The sequence below is a fragment of the Bison bison genome, unplaced genomic scaffold, assembly GCF_000754665.1.
Source record: "Bison bison bison isolate TAMUID 2011002044 unplaced genomic scaffold, Bison_UMD1.0 scf7180017864263, whole genome shotgun sequence".
NCBI lineage: Eukaryota > Metazoa > Chordata > Mammalia > Artiodactyla > Bovidae > Bison > Bison bison.
The window spans coordinates 8,323,292-8,348,451 of NW_011494835.1; the positions used below are offsets into that span (position 1 = coordinate 8,323,292).

The 25,160-nt window shown below is 34.9% G+C and overlaps 1 protein-coding gene across 2 annotated transcripts in view; it reads right to left on the reverse strand.

Moving 5' to 3' along the window:
• The window catches only part of RAP1GDS1 (RAP1, GTP-GDP dissociation stimulator 1), a 149,925-nt gene that overhangs the window by 58,855 nt on the left and 65,910 nt on the right, over positions 1-25,160 (reverse strand). For both annotated transcript variants that reach the window (XM_010848323.1, XM_010848322.1), the window contains exons 3-4: positions 16,863-16,985; positions 11,665-11,790 (exon numbers count right to left, since the gene is read on the reverse strand). In XM_010848323.1, coding sequence (XP_010846625.1) covers positions 11,665-11,790; positions 16,863-16,985 — 249 coding nt within the window. The remainder of the gene's footprint in view (positions 1-11,664; positions 11,791-16,862; positions 16,986-25,160) is intronic.

The following is a 25,160-nucleotide window of genomic DNA, read 5'->3' on the forward strand; positions in this document are numbered from 1 at the left end:
TTCTTAAATATACTGCCTTTTACTTTTGCCTCAGTTCAGTTCAGTCGTGTCCGACTCTTTGTGACCCCAGGAATCGCAGCACGCCAGGCCTCCCTGTCCATCACCATCTCCCGGAGTTCACTCAGACTCACGTCCATCGAGTCAGTGATGCCATCCAGCCATCTCATCCTCTGTCATCCCCTTCTCCTCTTGTCCCCAGTCCCTCCCAGCATCAGAGTCTTTTCCAATGAGTCAACTCTTCGCATGAGGTGGCCAAAGTACTGGAGTTTCAGCTTTAGCATCATTCCTTCCAAAGAAATCCCAGGGCTGATCTCCTTCAAAATAGACTGGTTGGATCTCCTTGCAGTCCAAGGGACTCTCAAGAGTCTTCTCCAACGCCTAGTGATATTTTACTTTCCTGGAGCAGAATACTGGTAAATAGACACCCTTACATTGTTTTTCAAGATCAAGTCAAAAGACACTTATGAAATCTACGAAGGAAGAAAATTAAGTTCTGATGCTTACATTTTCCCCAATTTCTATTATGTACCTTAGACATAGTCAAATATGTTTTAAGCATTCTAATGAAAACTTTAAATTCATCAACATCTTTGCTGAAATCCCCAAAAAACAATTATTCACCCTCCAGGTGCAGGTAAAATGCATGAAAGATTAGATATAAAAGCAAAAACTATAAATATTATGTCAGTGAAATTAAAAAGTAAGTCATGAAGAAAAAAACATCATGACCAATAAATACCCATATATCAAAAGGAAATATAAAGCTTGCAATTCTGTGGCAGAGTACTATATTCAGATTTAAACATTGCCTTTATTTAACGTAGGATAATTTCAAATAGATTTATATATTTACATTTATAGCATATGATCAGGAAAGGAAAACACTAATTCCACAGACGCAGCTTAAAATTAGGTCACAGTGAGACATTTGATGGACAGCTTTGGTGTGCCCACTGTTATCAGTATTAATTTCTACAGAGCAATAGATTTTTCATGTCAGTCAAAATTCTTGACAACTCTAATTTTTTAAAAAAGCCTTTAGATAATAGTAGAGCATCTGCAAATCACACTGTATTTGCTAAAGAAATCAATGAAGTACTCTATTTACTATAGCTTTACATTTCTACATTTATCAGCAAAAGACTATCTATATATTATAAATTATTAATTAAACTCAATCATTTAATAAATTTACCTTAAGTCTCTTCTGAACAGCATTCAGGTAACAAGGTAAATAATATATTGCTCCAATTTTTTAGTTTAACTGCTCAAGATCAAAACTAAATTTTATTCCAACTATTTTAAATGAGAGGCTTTTGTATCAAGTTATTTCATAGTTAAAAAACTACACTAGACTATATATATATACAACTCTATGTACATGTGTGCATATGTAAATGTAGTTAAAATTTAGAATTTAATGTGAATTGATAACAGCACATTTTCTCAAAAGGTACATTATTCCACTCATCAAGAAGAATATGAACTGTTCACCTTTAAAAAGTACTTATCTTTTATTATTGCTTCCCAATCATGGGAAATACTCCCAACTTGCAGCAAAGATAAGTTTGATTAAAAACAGAGAAAGTTTTCAGTACTTTAGCTTGGTTACAAAGAAGAAAAATAGAAAGATTAAAACAGAATACAATTAAGAGCAGAGGATAATACATATTGACATGGTGGTAAAAGTAGACTAGAGATTTTATGTTTAATGTGTCTATACATAGACTTGACCTTTAACAAGTGAACTCAGAGTAGTAAAGGTAAGGGGGAAAAACAGATCTAAACAGCAACAACAAGAAAAACCAAATATCTTCCTTTTGCATCATATTTAGAATTTTCCTACCCTTTTAAAGACTTGCTAATCAGGAAAGTCAAATTTCAAAGGCCATTTAGGTTTTGACTTAGAGGCAAGGAGAGAATCTGGTATCCAAGGGACAAAAAAAAAATGCTTTTTTTTTAAAATTTGGCAACCACAAATGACTTCCTATTGAGCTAAAAAAAAAATCATTTAATACTTTTGCCACGTGAAGACTCCCTCTATGTTGCCTCCACTTACCTGCCTATCTATAAAACTGATGCCAACTACCTGAAAACTACTACTCTATCTCTTCAACAGGCATTTACTTTTTTATAACATAGTACTTGGAAACCAATCAAGCATTGGAAAAAAGCAGCGTATTTAATATGTTCTTTGCCCTGTAAGTTTGATTATGGTAAAAATTCATAGACTCTTAGATTTTTAAATACCATTTTAATAAACAAAATGTATTTGGATGTAATACCAAGCACAAAAATGTAAAAATCATGGTTCCTCAAAGTATAAACTCTGTGTTAGGTTCTTCAGTCGTGTCCTCTTTTGCAACCCTATGAACTGCAGCCCACCAGACTCCTCTGTCCATGGGATTTTCCTGAGAAGAATACTGGAGTGGGTTGCCATGACCTCTTCCAGGGGATCTTCCTGATCCAGGGATCAAACCCGTGTCCCCTGCAGCTCCTGCACTGCAGGTGGATTCTTTACCACTGAGACACCAGGGAAGTCCATAAACTGAAAGGTTATTAAATAATATTTAACACTGCTTACACCTGGTGGATACTTTATAAGAACCAACCAAATTAATGATAATCCAACTGTACTTTGTAATTTAATTTCATTCTTTCTGCTCCTGTATTTACCACATCACATCTGGCCTACTATAATGCTTTCTTGATCTCTCTGCCATCTGACTTCTCTTCCCTTTCCAATACAAACTGGATTCCACAGGATTTCATAGGAGTTCCACAGAATCCTTCTATGGAACTGAAAATGCCAATTGCAAGCTATTTTTAGTGGCTCTTTCCTGTTCACACATTCCAGTATAAGACAGCTCCATAGCCTACACACATTTTAAGTGCAAAACACACATCAATAAATGGATGCAAAATCAAGATCTCTAAGTAAACCTTCACTACCATTTGCTTAGTTAAAAATCATATCCTTATGACTATTTAAAATATTCCTCACAGTTCCAATTCTCAACTCTTCCCCCACACCAAAGTTTCTTACCATCACTTTACCAGTAACTTTTATTTAATAATTAGCTTTGACTTCTAACTTTACTGGGAAGATGAAGGCCATGCCAGAAAGACATTTCGACTGCCCTCTGTACTACCGTAAACATTTTTTTTTTTTTTTAAATAGTTTCACCTATTTGGTCCTTTTTCTCTAAGGCAGAAAGTCCTTTCCCATTCTAACACCAAAGATTTCATTTCTTCTTTATCTATGATGTTTTTCCAACAATCATCCACTCTAGGAAATTTACTCTGTCCTTGTGCATTGGGTCCTAGCCCAACAAATAAGTTCCTGTTTCCACTGCTTTAATTACTCTCACAAGGCTGCCCTTCCCACAGAGCATTACTGTCTTTTCTTTTCTCAATTTCTAGGAACTTAACATCTTTGTTTCATTTCCTCACTGCTCACCATAGCCCTTGAAATTCTATTTCTTTCTCTGGAAGATTCAACTTAGAGATGTTTTTAAAAATATGAATGTCTGTTAATTAAATCATCAAAATTCAGCTACATTTTTTTTCCTTGGCAGTGCTTGACAGAGCTTACTACTCAACTCCTGGGAACCCATGACATGAAATTTGTTTTCCTCAAATCTTTCAGCGTTTCCTCACAAGCTCCTTCATTTCTTCTACACTCTAATTTGAGCTGTTTGCCTCATGCTCACCTTTAAACATTTCTTCTATTCCCATTGGTCAACCATCACTTTTACGTGAGTGAATTTCAAAGCTCTGTCACCTGAAGATGATAACACCACTTCAAATTCAACCCATCTCGAAACATATCCACCTGGTTGAGATCTGCTTCTGTTGGTGTTATTCAGATCTGAATTTGGGACTCATGGACTCCTTCTTACCTGATACTTTCTTGGGTTCTTATACATACACACATGCATCCTTCTCTTTCTATTCTTTCATTTACTCTTTAAGCTTGAAAAGAACAATAACCTTCCAACTGGTTATTTTTCATCTAGTCTACTGTTCAGTGGTTTTTAAGTACAAATGTGCATGAGAATCATCTAAGGAATATTTGCAGGAGTATCAATGATAGGTTAGATTATAGTCTCAAAGATTCTGATTTACTGATTCTAGGGTGTAGCCAAGAAGACATATTTTGAAAAAGTTCCCTAAGTGTTTCAGATGCATCCTTTCTGTTAATAACAACTGCCCATATAAGATACATCTTTTTCAAATTAACTTTCTATGTGATCAATTTGAACACAACTTTTTTGTTCAAATACTTCCATGGCTCCCCACTGTACATGGGTTCCAGATATATCTCTCTACTCTATTATGTACCTTTTCAAATGCTTTTCTGTGCTCCTGAAAAATCTGAATCCTTTCTCCACATGTCCAAATACCATGCAGATTAACTGCTTCCTCCTCTACTAACACCACTGGAAGAGCCCCAATACAAATAAGTTCCCTCCTAGACCTCTATTGTGTATCCTCTTATAGCACCATCACTGGATCCTGTTTTTACTTACTGATATACATGATTCATTACCTCGAATGCACTAGAACTTCTTTACACATAGGAGACACACTTGAACAATTAAACAGAAATGAGTATCAGCAAAACTATTTTCCCTCTCACATTATTTGCATTGGCTTTTCTAGAACAAAGGTAAATTATATATTACTTACAGGCTGATCCTGACCAGAGATCTCACCCGAGGCTTCTGGTCCAACATAGAAATTCTCCTGAGACTTAGGAATGCTAATATCTAACTTATCCCTAGAGGATGCATAGAAAGAAGAACCTCTAGATTATCTGCTCTGATCAAGGTTCCAAAAGTATGAACTGTCTCTCCCTAAATTTTATTCTGGGGCTGTCAATTTTTAATTTTTTTCCTGAAAGTCAAATTTGGAGGGAGAAAAATTAGAGGCAATTTTTCCCTCTACTTTAACTACACAAAACTAGTAAAAACAATTATTGTTGCAGATCATACTTTAAACTTTTACATGTCTGTGTATATGTATTTAAGTTCATAATTATGTACATTTTTTCTTCCCATTCCCTCAAGTAGGGCTGAAAGAAACAAGGTCATTTCCCAAAGAAGAGATTATGTGTGTCTCTCAGAAATGTGGTGTTTTTAAAGTTTTAATTTTGAAATAGAGACTCATAGAAAGCTACCAAAAAAAAATTAGTAGACGTGTCCCATGTACCCTCCATCCAGCTTGTCTTTGGTAACATTTATACAACTCTAATACAATATACCAACCAGGAAACTGACAATCTACAGACCTTATTTAGATTTCATCAGTTTTTATATGCATTTGTGCTGTGTGTAGGCACATATGGTTTAAAGCAATTTTATCACATTCATGAAACCATTAATTAATGGTTTAAACCATGCCATTAATGTGGCATTCTTAAGTAGTAACTATCACTTAAATCAAATTTTACCAAATCAATAACAGGCTTAAAAATCACAGATTAAGTTATTTTTTGGTCTCAGAAAATAGAACTTTGATACATTACACAAACAAAGAAACTGAATAGGTATAGTGAATCCAAAGTAGAAATGTATTATGGTTTAAAATAAGCTAGGAAATATATTTAAGTCAAAACTTCTTGAAAATTTTAAGTTGTATACTTGAATCAAGTTCAACTACCAAAAAACAACACATTTGGGCTATACTGTCTAAACAGAACTACTTTTGCTAAAGTACTCCATATTATTTATTAGATTCTATTAAAGATTTGGTCCAAGAAATAATCACATGAAAACTATTTAAGCAACTTTTGTAGAACTGTTATTGAAGGTGTTGTCTGCATATTTTAAGAGGAATATGTACAGAATCATCTAGGGAGCTAATGATATCCTGATGATAAATCTCTTCTTGCATTTGTCTCAACAGTTTTCTGTTTGAAGACCTACAAAATTTCTCTTTAGCACAGCTAAAAAATTATATAGTATATCAAGTTTTTCCCCTTGGCAAATGAGAAGCTCAAATGGAACTAGTGTTCCTTACAGTAAGCATATTATCCCTGATTCTTACTAGATTTATCTTTGCCTGTCTTTATGCAGCTTCTGTTCTTTTTATCTTTATTTTAAATATCCTATGTACATTAGTGTACATATGTCACAGCATACTTTTTAGAAATAATGTTATTGAATGAATGTTTGAGTCCCCCTAAAATTCATATAACTGATATTCCAACCCCTGAAATGATATTAGGAGGTAATTAGGTCATTCAGGTAAGGCCTGCATGAAGAGACAGGAGTTTGCTTTCTCTCTCTCTCCTTTCTCTGTGAAGATACAGGGAAAAAAAGGCCATGGGAAAACCAGGAGTGTCCTCACCAGATACTGAATCTACTGCTGCCTTGATCCTATGTAGATTTCCCAGCCTCCAAAACTGAGAAATAAACACTGGTTGTTTAAGCCACTCAGTCAATGGTATTTTGTTATAGCAGCCCAAACTGAACAAGACAAATGACTATATGCAAATGCTACATATTCCCTTTGCACAGCAGTTCATAATTTATATTGTACATCTATTATATAAACCTCGTTTAATCCATTCAACAGCCCACTTTTCCAATGAGGAAACTAAAATTCAGAAAGATCAAATGACAACTTAGTAAATGGTACATCTGGAAATCTTATCAATCTGTAATATTTCCCTTCCAGAGAGCATATTAAAATTTTACTTTTTTATAATCTTAACTTAAAAATAAACTATATTTTATAAACAATGCACTATTTGCTTAATTTCTAAAAAAAGGCTCCAATCACTACTCCATTCATCCATTGATCTTCATTCTGATAAAAAACCACATATTTAGCGTGTACTCTGTAACTGTCCACAAGTTTATTCCTTTATGCAGTTTATTTTCTCCACCATATTTAAAACTCTTTAATGGCATGGACCTTTTATAGAGCTTATGACAGTATAACAAAACATTATCTATCTCTAACTACTATATATTTAGGACATCTTTACAATGGAGGATTTTCATGTGATAATAGCCATAACCACTGTCTCTTAAAACTAACAGCTGCCTACAGTTATTTCTTCTTAAATACATGATGCACTTTGATAATAAATTCATTAAAAATATAACATAATTGATAAAAGCTGAAAAGTCTTATTTTAAAACTTGTTGTTTGATAATTCTACTCTAAAACTGAATACCAAAAAAAAAAAAGTAGGACAAACATATAGACCTGCAAACACTTTAATAAAATAATCAAATATTTAACCTAATTTATATCAGTGAAATAAAAATGTATTTTAAATGCAAGACATAAATATTAGTAGTTCCATGTTGAATATAACTGCTGTAAATATACCCTAACTATTTAGACATTTCAAAGCATGTTTGTATTATTCTTATCTAACCAATTTACATTATAAAATATTACAGAGTTACTGCTATTTTTCAGCATTTTCAGTTAGAATAACAGATTTTTTCTTTATTCCTTATACAGAAATAGTATAGCACAGTTAGAATCACTAACATACAAATAGGTCCACACATGTATTGAATACTTGGGCACCCTTTCCTTTTTATACTTCTTGAAGTCATTGAAATAAACAATATTTAGTTCTCACTTCATAAATACTAGCTTCAGCAAGCCTGATTACCACTTCTGCTGCTGCAGCTAAGTCGCTTCAGTCGTGTCCAACTCTTTGCGACCCCACGGACTCCTGCCAGGCTCCTCTGCTCATGGGATTTCCCCGTGGGTTGCCATTTCCTTCTCCAGATTACTACCTCAGTTTGGTACATGTTCAGTGAGCAAGAATTTAAGTTTCTTTACATCAAATAAGATAGCATATAACACAAGCTTCTTAAGTGTGCACATTTCTAATAATAGGACTAATTATATAATCACAAGCATTAATTTTATTTCTATAAAGAGGTATATTTACTTAATTTTAATATGTATTATATGCAAGACATATAGGAGATGCAGGTTCGGTCCCTGGGTTGAGAAGACCCTCTGGGAAATGGCAACACACTCCAGTATTAGTGCCTGGAAAATCCCATGGACAGAGGAACCGGGTGGGCTACAGTCCAAGGGTTGCAAAGAGCCGGACATGACTGAGTACGCATGCACGCACGCATAATTTGAATTGCATATTATTCTTTCTCTGGTATACAAAAGGTGCAAATATTTAATTTCATGCAATCATATTATTTTAGCCTCTACTAAATAACTTTTTTAACCAGTATTTCCAATATCGATTATTTACTGACCTCAAGCAGTAAAATCTACAAACAGAAAGTTGAGACTCTAGTCTCTAATTTATCCCTGCAAATTATAAACACTGGTGGGAATTCAACATGAAGCTCTTTAATACTGTAAGACCATTTAGGTATATGAGCAATTTTAAACATACAAAGATATATACACAAAACTAATCATTACAAGAAGGAAATACCACAAAGATGGCCAGTTAAGAAGAAAGAGTTCATTTTTTTCCATAACACTTTTGAGAGAAATGTGTAATTAAATAAGCCAAAGGTATGAATTTCTGAGATTCAAGATTACTTTTCTTTATTTAAAATCACACCCCCTAGCATATCCCATCAAAGCTTTGCTGACTTCTTTCCAAATTAAAATATAATTTTTTTCTCTTCTTTGATCTAAAAGGTGTTAAACTTCTTATAAAAAGAGTATTTTTGGCAAAGTTACAGGTAAAAGAATTTTAAAAAATGTTGCTTATATCAGAAGTCTGTTTGTATACTTGAAAAGAGAAATCCATAAATGCTTTGGCAGTTCTCTAGAAGCACAAGAAAAAGACTAAGCATTTTAAATGAAAAATGTTCCCACTCAGTGACTCTTTCATCTCTACATCCAAGAGAGAGACTGGGATTCAAGAGAGAGACTGGGATTCAAAAAGTTCATCAGCAACAAAGCCTCACTCTGTCCCATTTAGCCGTTATATCAGTCTATTACCTGATGTTAGCATTATATAAGACAGTTTCCTTCCATTAGGAAGAGCTCCTAAAATGGGCACTGTCAAAACTGGTAAAACTGAAATCTGACCTACTTTTTTCAAAAGATGGCCATGAATTTTGTGGTAAGTGTAATTCTTTTTTACAGTTATAGCTCTTCTTTAAAAAAGAAAAAACTTTTAACTGAAATATGCTAGCAAATGCCTTATGTTTTAACTATCAAATAAAAATCTATAAATATGCACACATTGCTTAAGCTTTTATCTCTAATACTGAATTTTCTATGTTACTTTATTCATACATTGAGTTTAATATGTATTGTAGGCCCAATAAAATTCTAAATAAACCCACATTAAAAGATTATTCATTTGGAATACACTTGTAAAACAAGAAAAAACTGACCAGTCCTATGGCTAAGTTTGATAAAATACACATGTAAATTTTAAATCACATGTTATTTGTAAGAAGAACATTCCTTTACTATACAAGGCTGTCATTTATAGTTGTCTATTCTCCTTTTAGGAATGAAGTATTACACTATTAAGAAGGAAGAAGGTTAATTAATTCATTAAAATAGAAGTTATTCAATACTCTTTAAAAAGATAAATCTAATTTCTTAGTTCTTTCAAACTCCCAATTGTCATAAAATGTCATTGGATTTTAATTAAATTAAAAAATCAACCACACAGCATCACATTTCTAGACTTTGTTGTCATTCTTATAATTAAAGGGGCCTACTCTTCCTACAACTATTCTGGAGAACCACTGATAAGTTTACAGAGATTTAATTTCAAATAAAAGGATAAAAAAGCATATAGTATTATGGAAGTTATATGCTTAAGATAACATAGCACAGTGAACACATTTTACCACATGATTCACAGTGATAAACTGTAAAGAAATAAATTTTTGTATTTATTCATTTTAAGACTACTAACTTCATTTTCCTTAAAGAAGATCTAAAACTATAAAAATTAGTCTGTATTCACTATGCTTAATTTTCTATTCAGCTATAATTTTCATTGAATTAAATGCAAATAAAGTGGTTATATTCACAAATAAATGAAACAAAAAAATTAACTTTATAGCCTGAAGTATAGCCACAGACTTTATAGACAGTATACCTCGTAAGAACAGAGTAAACGGATATGACAAACAGAATTAATTATAATGGACTTCAGTTTCATCAAAAATGATAATCTTATTAACTAGACATTTATTACCCTAACTTCAAGGTTCTTTGGAGTACACAGAAAGTAAAATTACTCTATGCCCATAAAAATCATAGCAAGATGAGACAATAGATCACTATGGGTATTTCTTCCATTGTGCCAATGTTAAGTGAAACTCTAGAACAAGCGTACTCAAAACAGATTAATTCCTATGATGTTCAAGCAATGCATAATTCAAGACTATCTAAACTGAACAAAGATTAAAGAACACTTGATAGCCTTAAAATCTAGTAACAAACACAGAAGAATAAAAAGAGTAATGATTATGCTCCAAATAGCTGCAATCAACCTTTACCTATTATTCTGCAGGTCTATTAAATGCATATTGTTAGAATTAATCATATAAAATACACATTCATTGTTGAAAGGTAGTATTATAAACTAAGGTGTTTAATAAAAACTCTGAATGTGAAAGCATAAAGTCATAAACATAGATTCTGTAAACAAAGCTAATACCCTAGGATAAGTAAGAACTGGAATGAAGGCAAAGTAAGATCAATCTATAAGCAATATTGGGGACTCAAATTCTCCAATTAAAATTCAAAATAAAAGATATCTATGTCCTCAGCTATAACATGATATTTCAGAAAAAGTAAGGAAAGAATAAATGAGACTAGCCTTATCTCTACTGCTACAGAGAAGTTACAACTGAAACCTATGGTTTCAATCTTTTTTTTGTATCTTTCTTTTATCATAAATATGTTTGTGACTTTATTGAATTAAATAAATTCTTAGGAGATGCTAAAAGTGAGTGTTTAAAAATGTGTTTTTGTTTCAGAAAATAGAAATCAAAGGAAAATCAGGATAAGTCTAATTAAATTGACTATACTCAAGATTTTTCTTCTGTATTTCGTTTGCATATATATGGGAAGAAAAGGTAGAAAATGTAAAAATTTTGCAATATCTATCCTCATACCCAAGTTCTTGCTTTCTCTTTGCCTAGTAGGAACAGTAATATTGTATAAAGTGGTGAGGATGACAATGACATTATGACAAATAGGAATGGAGTCAATGCAAGATGCAATAAACCAATCTAGCTCTTGAAAGATAATGGTTTTTATGAATGGCTTTACTGAATTGCAAGGAATTAAAATGTATTTGGATAGACTTAGAAACTAAAAAATGTGTTCAGAAGCATTCTCATCCAGAGATGGTAGTTCATAAAGCCTAACTGAAAAAATATTTTTTCCCTAAAATTAAAAGCTCCAAAACTTAGAAATTTACTTACTTTCTTCTGACAATATCATTTGTGAAATCACACACACAAAAAAAGAATTCATGTCGGATAAGTCTTAGTTTAGAATACTATGGCCCAAATTTCCATCAATTCAGTTTCATAAGCAGAACTAAGTCATACTGCCCCCACGTTAATGTCTTCGGCTAGAAGAGAGAGTGCTAACACTCAACGCAGAATTATTACAAAAGTCATGACTCTTAAAAGTTTGTAAGTGTACCACTGTTATGTCAACACTTACGGCTATCATAACATATGTTTCCTAGAGCCCTGCCCGTTTGAAGCAGCACTTCCTGGTCTTTGCTATTTAGCAGCTGCACCAGTGGTGAAATCAATCCAGCATCCACACATGGAATTCGCATAAATTCTGAAAATAAGAGATATGGTTAATTAAAAAAATAAACATTCACAATTACATAAATAACTTTCCTTAATTAAATATTTACGTATTATTAACACTTATTAAAATGTTTACAATGGCTTGCTATTTGAAGAGTACACCGCTGTCCAAAAGTACTATTACAACCCTTCTAAATATTTCATGAAATAAGTATACAAAAGTGAATGGGATCATATTTGTCTTGCTGATAGCCTCGACCATAAACCAAAACAATTTTTCATTAACTTTCATTATCCTAATTTATCACTATTTTCTTAACTGCATGTTATAAAAGGAGAAGGAGGAGGAGGAGAATAAGAACTAAAGTTTTTACTTGCTTTTACAACTTTACTTATTAGCACTGTAGACCCAAAATAGCACCTAGTTTCAGAAATATATTGTTGTTATTATTATTAATAGATACTTTAAGAGTACAATTCTAAAAAGGAAGAAATATTCATGGACACTTTCTCTTCTGCTTATTTTTTATTTGCCCCAAATTCATCTTAAATCTGTTATCTAGAGGAATACTTACTTTAAAAAGTATCAAATTTCTTACTGTAACTTATGGTCATAGCTATGCTCCCACATTAAACTTGTACCTGGAACTTCTTAATAATCCTCTGGTGTATGAACAGCACACAGTCAGTTATGTCAATTTTTAGAGGATATTTTTGGAAATAAAAATTTAAACAAAATTATATTTTATAATTAATCAAAATCTAACAACTATATGCTAATATTTCTCTTCTGTTGTTATGTAACATGCATAGCAGAGTAATGATGAACCTGTCAACTTCTAATTTCTTTTTTTCTCCAGTTCACACAATTTTCTTTCATTGTCAAGTTTCTAACAGGAAGAAATGTAAGCCCAGTTAATATCTCTGTTGGGTCATGTTGCATTTCTGAAGATATTTATTTTAAAAATAAGACTCTAATCTACTTTCTCAGCCAGTCACTTAAAAAACCGCAACAACAATGTGGTGGTTAAGCAATAAACAACCATTTAAATTGGGTCCCATTTATTTTAACCAGCAGGGATTAGTGACAGGCCCTTAACAAGCCTCTAATTAAAAGTATAAATGCTACTAATTATGTCTGTAAAACAGAGCTGTCATCTACTAAAGTGTTACTAGAAGCAAGCTCTAGCAGCAGAGTTATCATGAAACTGACAAACTATTATGAGGACTGATATTACTCAGTGAGATCATATAGGAATGGCAATCCATTTCAAAATCAGCTATTCAAAATTTCTCAATCTGTTATGTGTGTGTGCTCATTCTTAAGAAAAAAAGCTTAAAGATAAAAACCAATTTCTGGAAATTATACTGTGTTTCTAATGAAGTTAAAAATAAACTACTTGATATAAAAATCAAGCTACCTTGCACCTAAGAATTTAGATAGTGGCTGGTCTAGGTTAACAATGTCTGGAGGGGTTTCATTCTCAAACCAGATCTGCCTCAAGAGTTCTTTGTTGTCCCAAGGTAATTATCTATTCAGAGCAGTTCAAATCTGCTTGAAGTACACGAAGTACTCCTAGACCCACTAGGAATCTCTTAACATTTATGACCAGCTCAAATCCAAGGCAGAACATAGTGATTATAACCATAGTAGCTTAGACGTACATGCAAACAACAGATGATCAGTTTTCATTAACAACCAAAATAATGATTTACCAATATAGAACCTCACTGAAATTTAAAATATATTTTGAGCACCTCTAAACAAAAGAAACCTGCAAACAAACATGGACAGACATGAGAGCTGAACCATAAAGAAGGCTGAGGGTTGAAGTTTTAATGCTTTCAAACTGTGGTGCTGGAGAAGACTCTTCAGAGTCTCTTGGACAGTAAGGAGAACAAACCAGTTAATCCCCTAAAGGAAATCAGTCCTGAATATTCACTGGAAGGACTGATGCTAAAGCTGAAGTTCTAATACTCTGGCCACCAGATGTGAAGAGCTGACTCACTGGAAAAGACCCAGATGCTGGGAAAGATTGAGGGCAGGAGGAGATGGGGGCGACAGAGGATGAGATGGCTGGATGGCATCACCAATTCAATGGACATGGGTTTGAGCAAACTCTGGGAGACAGTGAAGGACAGGGAAGCCTAGCATGCTGAAGTCCGTGGGGTTGCAAAGAGTACGACACAGCGACTAAACAACAACAAAACAAATTTAAAAATTTCATGGCAATTCTTTTTGGTAACACACACATGAACAAGCTGTTTTACTGGACCAAAAATAACATATACTGGTACTTTACAATGCCACCTGCATAGTGATTACACAATATATAAAATTGTGTAAAACTGAGACCAGAATTTTAAAGTTTCTTCTTTTTAAAGTATAATATATGCAACTTACTAAAATAAAAAAGACTAAAAATAATATCAAACTTTGAGAAATAGAGGCATACTAATGCTATTGCATTTAGCATGGCCTTCCTTTATGTTTAAAAACTGCTTTAAGAAGTCAGTGTTTCTAACAATGAAAAATCAGAAAGAGAAGTTAAGAAACTCATCCTATTCACCACTGCAACAAAAAGAATAAGATACCTAGGGAAAAACCTACCTAAAGACAAAAGACCTGTATGCAGAAAAGTGTAAGACACTGATGAAAGAAATCAAAGATGACACAAACAGATGGAAAATACACCGTGTTTTTGGAAGAATCAATATTGTCAAAATGACTATACAACCCAAAGGAATCTACAGATTCAGTGCAATCCCTATCAAACTACCACTGGTATTTTTCACAGAACTAGAACAAAAAATTTCACAATTTGCATGGAAACACAAAAGGCCCTGAATAGCCAAAGCAGTCTTGAGAAAAACGAATGGAACTGGAGGAATCAACCTTCCTAGCTTCAGACTATACTGCAAAACTACAGTCATTAAAACAGAACAGGAGTGGCACAAAAACAGAAATATAGACCAATGGAACAAGACAGAAAGCCCAGAGATAAACCCATACACCTATGGGCACCTTATTTTTTCACAAAGGAGGCAAGAATATACAATAGAGAAAAGACAACCTCTTCAATAAGGGGTACTGGGAAAACTGGACAGCTACCTGTAAAAGAATAAAACTAGAACACTTTATAAAACCATACACAAAAATAAACTCAAAATAGATTAAAGATTTAAATTTAAGGCCAGAAACTATAAAACTCTTAGAGGAAAACATAAGCAATATCTCACCTCATAGAGTAATGGAAATAAAAACAAAAGTAAACAAATGGGACTTAATTAAACTTAAAACATTTTGCACAGCAAAGGAAACAGTAAACAAGATTAAAAGACAACCCTCAGAATGGGAGAAAATAACTGCAAAGGAAACAACTGACAAAAGATTAATCTCCAAAATATACAAGCGGCTCATGCACCTCAAATCCAGAAAGGCAAACGACCCAATCAAAAATGGGTTGAAGACCTAGACAGACATTTCTCCAAAGAAGACATACAGAAGGACAAACATGAAAAGATACTCAACATCCCTCGCTATTAGAGAAATGCCAATCAAAACTACAATGATGTATCACCTCACACTGGTTAGAACAGCCATCATTTAAAAAATCTACAAACAATAAATGCTGAAGAGGATGTGGAGAAAAGGAAACCCTCTTGCACTGGTGGGGATGTAAACTGACACAGCCACTATGGAGAACAGTGTGGAGATTCCTTAAAAAACTAGGAATAAAATTACCATATGACTCAACAATCCCACTCCTGGGAATATACCCTGAGAAAACCATAACTGAAAGAGATACAGGTACCTCAATATTTGCTGCAGCACTTTTTACAATAACTAGGACATGGAAGCAACCTAGATGTCCACTGACAGATAAATGGATACAGAAATTGTGGTACATACATACAATGGAATATTACTTAGCTATAAAAAAAGAATGCATTTGAGTCAGTCCTAACAAGGTAGATGAACCTGGAGCCTATTGTACAGTGAAGTCAGTCAGAAACAGAAAGACAAATATTATCTATTAATGCATGTGTATGGAATCTAGAAGGATGGTACTGATGAACCTAGGGCAGCAGTGGAGACGCCGATGGACACAGTGGGAGCAGGAGAGGGTGGGGTGGACTGAGAGAGTAGCAGGAAGCACACACATTCCCATACGCAAGACAGACAGCAAGTGGGAATGTGCTGTGGGGCAACGGCAGCCCACAAGATGCTGGACATGACTGAGTGACTAAGCCTGCAGACAGGGAGCTCAACCCAGTGCTTTCTGACCACCTAGGAGTGTGAGAAATGGAAGGAAGGATTCAGAGGGAAGGGATGTATGTATACCTGTGGCTGATTCATGCTGATGTATAGCAGAAACCAGTAAAGTAATTCTAAAGTTTAAAAGTGAAAAAACAAATTTTTTTTAAGTTAGTGTTTTTCTTAAATTGACTGAATTAAAATCAGATACAAATATTTCTGCTACAAAATATCCCTGAAATATCGTCCAAAGCATCCCTTCCCCCTTGGATATAAACCATATATAACGGGACGGCTATTATATAATCCACGCTTTGAGGTTGTTTCTCCAGAGTATATTTACATGGACACTTAAGAAATAAATGCTTCTCATGAAGGTGAACTCAGAAAACACAGTATGTATTCTGACTGCACTACTGCAGTCCAGTGCCATGTCGGTAGGTCAGACAAGAAAAAGTGAGTTTATCTGGATATAACGTAAAACAACATATACACTGAAAAAGGTAAGGTCTCCTGTGACAATGAAGACGCATGACTCAGTGACAATTCAAGAATCCCATAACCAAAGTAATAAACGATTCAGGTACAGCAGGGATGAGTAGTGCTATTCTTTAACTCTACTCTGACAGAATGGAACAGCAAATGGGAAATATATGAACAGAATGACTACAGTCATTTTAAACAATTACATGAAAAAAAGTTAATGGAAAGAAAAATAGAGAAATTTTTTTAAAAAAAGGTCTAATCTATAAAATGGAAACATAAATTAATAAAACATACTGACAGATAGGGTGTAAAACTGAAGATGTTCCCAGCAGAAAAGTTCTTGAGGAAAACCTCACCATTTTTGGCTATTTCTGCTATGACGTTAGCTACTTTGGCTGTGCAGGAGGACTGTGGAATCAACAGACTTGCAAACACTTGAAGTATTCCACTTCCTTGGATTTTTTCACTTGTTTCCATATCTGAAAGAGATACATACAAAGAGCTTCAGTGAACCTCTTCAACACTAACACTGACAAATACGTCTACAGTAAATTCTTAAAGAATTTTCACCATCTATAGTAGAAATTATTTATATTAAAATGTGTGTATTTATATAAAATTAAATTCAGTTCCAAAAGCTGCTTTTATCTTCAGGTTTTTCCCTATGCAAAACACTTTTCAATACAATCTTTTGTAAACCTACAGTCAGATTACAAAGGAATCCTTTCTGAATATACCATTTGCATCCCAGACTTACTTTTCAATGTTATTTCCAATCCTGTCTATTCAGAGTAGGAATGCTTTATTTTCTACTTCCCTTGAGTTTCCTAATAGTGTATTATTATATACATATAAATTCTATGACGTCCAATAATGCTACAGCAATTAAAAGTGGCAATTAATTACATGTGCGAAAAACTCACCTCATATCATTTTACATGGAGTGACAGAAGAGACTATTCAGTTCCATATGATTACTGTGTTTCTCACATAACTTATTCAAAATACCACTAATGAAAAACGGAAGTAGTTTAGGCAGCAATAAGGCCATGGTATTCAGAATTCTGGGCTTCCCTGATGGCTCAGCTGGTAAAGAATCCACCTGCAATGCAGGAGCTGGGTTCAATCCCTGGGTTAGGAAGATCCCCTGGAGAAGGGAAAGGCTACCCACTCTAGTATTCCGGCCTGGAGAATTCCAGGGACTATACAGTCCATGGAGTTGCAAAGAGTCGGACACGACTGAGTGACTTTCACTTTCATTCCGAATTCTATATGGTTATATAGAAATTCAAGAGGCCTACTTCTTTTCTTTGCTTTCCATCTTTGTTAAACTACAAACGAAGAGCCTTTGCATGAAACAAAGCCACTTCATGTAAAAAAGTATGACCTATTAAACAGTAACTGGAATGATGTACACCTGGAATAGTAACACCTGGAGCGATGATGGAAATAAAAGCTCAAGGAAACAAAATCTAAAATTACTATTTGAACAGTGAAGAGGAATCTCAAGTGTTTAAAAATAGGAAGTTATAAGGCTCATTAAAACATTCTGTTTAGGGGGCAATCCCAAGATGACAGAAGAATAAGACAGGGAAACCACTTTCTCCCCCGCAAATACATCAAAAGATCACCCGTGTGTGGAGCAACTTTCACAAAACAACTTCTGAATGCTGGCGGAGGACCCAGATACCAGAAAGGCAAACCAGCCTCTTCAAAATGAAGGATCTGATCACTGGCTTGATGGCTCTTTTCCCTTCTGACTCTCCCTTTTCTGCCCCCAGTCACTTCTATTTCCCTCCTCTCTTCTTTATATAACTATGAATCTCTTTGGGTGTTCCTGGCTCTGGAAAGTCATTTCACCATTAACCTAGGGGTTTTGCCTTCTGTGTTGTTTGGAGGGAAGACTCTTGATGTTACCATAAGAGGGGGACCAAAACAAGAGGCAGGAGGCTCAACTCCAGAACTTTGGACCATCACAGAACTCCTGACACTGGGGAACATTAATAGACGAAAGCCCACCCAAAAGCCTCCCATACCTACCCTGAGACCAAGCTCCACCCAAAAACAGCAAACTCCCATGCAAGACACCCTACGCCAATCTTCCAGCAAAACAGGAACACAACTCTGAACGGTAAAAGACAGGCCGTCCAAAGCTATTTGAAACTCACAGACTCCCCAGAACATTCTATTTGAATGTTGTTTCTATGTGTATCTCCTCAATATCTTTTATAGCCTTTGAATACACATATAAATAAAAGGACTCTGAAGATTTCTTGTTAAGTAAATGACAGCTGCTGTGATCAATAGAGTAGGAAATCATTTTTAATAATTTGAGAAAGTCTAAAAAATAATTATTTCTTTATAGTAATTGCTGATTGTTCAGCTCAGTGTTTTTCAAACTGTGTGTCCCAATCCATTAAGAACCCTGAAATCAATTTGGTGAATAAGGACCAGCAATTCCTTAAAAAGAGAAATAGAATTTACAATATCTACAACAAAAGAATAGAAAAAATTTTTGTTCCTGCATAGTAAGGTAAAACACTGAGTTACACATGCACGTGTAACTGTATGTGCATGCTTACTGAATGCAAAATGTAGCCCTGGTCATAGGTTCTGGTCAACAAGCTCAACAGCAATGTTCTGTGCAACCCACGACTACCCAGGACTCTGGGTTAGAGAGCTTTAATAATCTTAACGTCATCAGGAGAAGCTAGAATTAATGGCTGCATCAACAGAAAATTACACGGAAAAATTTGTAAAAATTGAAAATTGTAAAAATTCCATGGATTTATTATCTTAAAAACATTCCTTTGCAAATACTGTAGTTATGTGTATGTTTATCTATCCAGTACAAAAGATCAAGTAATGAGGATTAGTTAATGTTTAAACTCCATCCATGCATTTCCTTTTTCTACCATAGGCCTAGTACACTTTAAAGCAGCTAATAGCATTTTGGTTTCTTACATTTTACGTTCTGTAATAAAAAGGATTATTTTGGAGACACTTTAAAACAACGTTTTTTATTAGGTGAAGAAACAGAGGTCCAGAAAGATGAAGCAAACTTGCCTAAAGTCACCAATCATACTCATCATAGAGCATAAGGAGCAAATTCAAACTCAACTACACTAACAATTCAACGTGTGTCATCTGGCATCCACTGGTGCCATTCTTTACAACAGAAAACGTACTTAAGCATAAATCAATGAAATTTGTCTTTTTGTATGCTGTTACTCATTTCTCGCAATTCAGATTATTACAAACGTAGAGTTTGCATGATAAAATATAAACACAGCAGCTGTCCTTTCTTTCAGCAAGCCCATTTATAAAATACAATGTGCCTTTTCACTTTTGTTTCTGGGATTAAAAAATAAGTTTTTATGGTACCACCTGAACATCTGACACCAAATTTCCATTAATTTATTTTTTTAAAGCAAGACGTCAAAAGAAAAACTCAATTTGCCACGTTAAAATTCTTCCTTTTCTGACCATTGCTACCAAAAGATGTACAACCTTAGAACACTGGGGCAGACTGCCTCAGGGGTCATGTCCCACCATCTGCTGGTGCTGGGATGACAGCAAGAATCTGGCATAAGGCATGAATCATGATTAGATGTGAGGCTGAGGCATTTGTGTGTGTGGAGGCGAGGAGTTAACTGCAAATCACCCATGCATGTCTCATTTTAACTATAATTAAAAGAATGGCTTAACATCAGAGCTGATGTCAGGGGCAAGGGGAATAAAAGAAAACAATACAAAACTCTTGCACTCTGATGGATTTCCATGAATTACAATCCAAAGTATTGGAAGGATAGTTGTAATACAATGAATCAAGATTTGGGGATAGTATCTTTTTTAATACTATTGTCAGAGAAAATATAATCTGGTTTTCATATAAATCTGATTTACCATTTAGAAAAACTAAAAAAGAGTTCTATTTATTTGTTATCATGTGGATTTTTATGTAGGTCTAGAATTTAAATGAAACAGCTGGGAATTATCTTCTTTCATCTGGCATGAAAACAGAGAGTCAAATACCGCTTATTGTTAAACTGCCACTATCCAATAAATAATTACAAAGTTTCAGTCTCACTCCATGTATCCTTTCTACACTGGCATTCTACTCCATATTTCAGTGTGTATCTGTGAACTAAACATTTTCTCTGATATCTGTGAACACCCCTGAAATGATTTTAAGGGAGTCAGTGAGTGTGGTGTATGCAGGTCTAAATGAATGGCTGATTGACTGCTTGCAAAAAAAAAAAATGCCGTGATCAGTTCTAAAAAAAAAAGGTATACTTTTCATTATCTTTACCCAGACCACTACTGACACTGTAAATGCACTCCTTTTAAATGTTTGCAGGAATCGATCCAACTTCCCCCCTTCACATTTAGGTGCAGCCATAAAAATGTTTGAGTATGTCTACAAATTACAGGCAGCTGGCAGTCCTTGAATTTTGAAGGACCCAGATACGAAGGGCAACTGCTTCTCAAAAATAATGTCTGTGGGAGCCACAGCCATTATAGTGCCCTTGCAGTTGTGCAGGCACTCATTCTGGTCTTTGCAGTCGTATGTTCAGACTCCGCCTGACCTCCCGATGGCAAAAACGCAGCTTCGTTGTGAAATTGCCAGAGTCAGAAAGGAAAAAAAAAAAACCAACCAGGAATAGGGTCAGATAAGCTTGAAAGAAAAGTAAATCAAGAAGCTGGGCTACAATGCTATAGGGAGAGGAGAAGTTAAAGCACAACTCATAATGTCTCAAGGCGAAAGCCAGCAGAAGGCAGGGAACAGGTGGAATGGGAAGGACTCATAATTGAAGATATGGCTGGAGAAAGGCTCAAGTTCCCAACAAAGCTGCCAAGTAAATACATTAAAATAATTGGCATTATAATTATATATCAAGAAGGGGTTTTCAGGTATGCTACTATCATAAGCTCAATTTATGATGTTACGTTAGCATCTGCTTTCATGAGGATAAATTAATGAAAAGCATTTGATAACCAATTTACAGTAAACTCCAAGACAGAAAAACAAAAATAAAGACTGTTATTACTATGACTCTACTAGATTAAAAATGTACGTGGATTAGATTTATAGTATTGTTTACTTCTAGTTATAAGAACGATAGGAAACTCTTAGTTTCATTTACATGTTCAAGGATTCTTGTGACTGATTGTGAAGAGAAGACTCAGATTTGGGATTGACAGCAAGGACCAGGAACATGACTCTGGGGCCATGTGTATCCTTGTCTCTGGGGAACTATTTATTTCTCAAGGGACAGACTTTTAGAATAAGGTATAACAAGAGACCTGGCCCCGTGCCTGAGAAATCTGATTCAAATCCAAGGCTTCATTTACTACTACAAAGACAAGTCCCAAATTCTCTCTCCCTTCATCCAACTAAAACAAAGCATGTGCACTTGGATATGGAATAAATACCTCAAGTTCAAACATTCCTCAAATCAATCCTCCTCTTTCGTTTCATTTTATTCTCCATAGCAGTTCATGGTAGGGAACCCAGCTAAGCCAGAAGCCCAAGAAGGATTATAAATTTTTCTCTTTTAATAAATGCCTTTCTACCACCCACGTTAATCAGAGTGTAAGTTCCATAGATCCCATCTGATTTGCATCTTTTGCATCTATTCTTTACTTGTTAAATTCATGTTACTTCCAGTTCTCAATTCTGACCTTTATTAAATGCAACAGCCTCCTCAAGAGTCTCCCTAACTCTAGCCTCCCTCCATCTGTCATCTACACTGACTGCAGAATAAGCTTCTGGAAATACAAATTTTATGTCACTCCCCTACTTTAAATCTTTAAATGATCGTCTCCAACTTTTAAAGCACATCCATGATATTTTCCAACCGTATCTCCTGATACTCCTCCACTGATATACTATATTCTTGCCACACTAAATTATAGAGATCCAAATTAACCATTTCATTTCATATCTTACTACTTCCCTCTCTGAAATGCCACTCACCCCACGACTTTTAACTAATTCCTACACAGAGGTATAGTGTCCTCATTTAAAGGTACCTGACTGAAGGCTATTTGATCTTTTAAAGATATTATCATAAAAACTCATTTCTTAAAATAACTATGTGACATAGGCATGATAGACTGTTTCCTTCATACTACAAATAAGGTCATATGATTATACTGGAAAAGTAACAACAAGCCAGTTTTTCTGATACCTAATCCTGGGCTCTTCCCACCACAAATGTTAATTTAGAAGATATATAGTACTAACAACACCTTGACCAGATTCGCCAAGTTATCATGTGATAAATATTTTTATTTAACATATTTTGCAGAAATAGGAATTAAAGTAAAACAATTGAGTGAGAAAGGGATGCACAGTATTTTGAGACAGATAAACTGACTCAGTGATTGAAGGAGAGAAAGGGAACTGAGTACAGAGAAATTGAAACATTTAAAATAGATTTAAACACATAAGAAGAGTATGCTGGGTATAAGAAGATTAAAGGGCCTGACAAATGAGAAATTAGTGTTTCTAAAAGAAAATGGAAGTACATGGTGGGGAGGAGTTACAAAATGCTCTTTCACTGATGAGAACTTTTTCCTCCCCAACATGGATTTTAAGCAAATAAAAGGAATATGAAATGTAGGAGAGAAAAGGATAGATACAGTCATGAAAAGAAAGAGGGTAGAACAAAGACCTATTCGTACAATGACTCACCAACAGAGGTTTTACTAAAAGATTAAGTTGAGAGAGTCATTTTATAAAATTACAATAAATGATTTTTGACAGTCTTGCAGTCATTTCAATTCCAGAGATAATGTAAGCTGTGGGAGTTGGAGAAGTTATGTGTTTGGAAATCATCACTAGAATAAGTAGGGAGATCTGCTAGTTTTAACTATTTTCTTCAAAGTTATCACTAACTAGGTCAAAAGTAGTTGCTAAAAATCAAGCTATATAGTTAAAAAATGGAAGATATTTACTGACAAAGTATATACCAAGAGGGGCAATACTAATGAATGTGGTAAAAGCAGAGTATATAACTAGAACTGTTCAACTACAATTTCAGAGTGATTACTGAAAATATGGTCCCTAAAAATAAAGTAAATGTGGATTTCTCTACTTCATACTAAGAGAATAAGGATACTCTATAGCGAAACACAGTGAAGGAATCTTTTCAGTAGAAGATCCATCTCCATCCTCTTGTGAAATAGCTTAGGGAACAATACAAAGTAAACAAAGCTAAAGAGGTTGGCATGTGTACATCACAGGGCAGAGTCTTCATTGATGGGATCCGTGACCTTACAAAAAGAGACCCCAGAGAGATGCCTTGCTTTTTCCACCACGTGAGGTTCTAGTGAAGACAGCCATCTATGAAACAGAAGGCAGGCCCTCACCAAAATCTTCTGGCGTCTTGGTCTTGGACTTACCCGTCACCTCAACTGTGAGAAACACCACCCACTCTAGGCTATTTTGTTACAGTGACCCAAGTGGACTAAGACACAGAGCACCAAAGTCCTTTCATAATTTGACCCCTATTCCCTTTCCAATTATCATCTCCAGCCCCTTCCCTGAACGGATCCTTTTTGCTAGTTACACCAAACTTTTTTCAGTTTCTGTTTGAACTAGGTTTCTTCCCTGTGAAATTGTCTATGTGGCTTCCATTGCTTGGGATGTTCTTCCCATAGTCCTTGTGCCCTCACGTTACCTAGGTAAATACACTGTATTTTCAAAATCCAGCACTCCCTGTTCCTGCTTAATCAAATTCACCCCTCTTTCCCAATATTCACACACAATGCTGTCATTGTTTCCAAGGTGTCAGAGCCTATTGGTAGCTGAAGACGTGGAGTAGATGAGATTACCCACAGACGATGTATTTTTACTGAGTCCCTACTATATTGGGAGTATAAGCTAGAGGAAACAAATCATACCCTCAGTGAGCTGTCTAGTGAGAGAAAGAGAGATGTAAATAAATTATCACAATTTAATGTGATTGATACCACCATGGAAGTTACATATAATGTATAATGGGTAGCAATCACAGCTCCATGAAGACCATGGAAATTTCCATAAATAAGGTTAACATTTAAGCTGTGTTTGGAAACCAATAAAGCATGTTCTCAGCAGAAAAAAGAGAAAAATATATTCTACAAAGAAGGAATATGAAAAACCACTACCAGCTAAGGCTGCTGCTGCTGCTAAGTCGCTTCAGTCATGACTCTGTGCGACCCCATAGAAGGCAGCCCACCAGGCTCCCCTGTCCCTGGGATTTTCCAGGCAAGAACACTGGAGTGGGTTGCCGTTTCCTTCTCCAATGCATGAAAGTGAAAAGTGAAAGTGAAGTCGCTCAGTCATGTCCGACCCTCATCGACCCCATGGACTGCAGCCTACCAGGCTCCTCCATCCATGGGATTTTCCAGGCAAGAGTGCTGGAGTTGGGTGCCATTGCCTTCTCTGACCAGCAAAGGCTAATGACCCTAAATTTTAATAGCATCATTTTGTACCACTGGGTGAATTTTTTTTTTTTTTTTTGCCTGCTGCTAGAGGCCACCAAAATTAAGAAATGGGAAAGGTAGATAGGTGATACTATCAAAGGTTTGGGAAAAGGCAGGTAAAAGGAGAAAAATAAGAGAATATACCAACGCAACACCTATTTATCCATCAGAACCTAGGT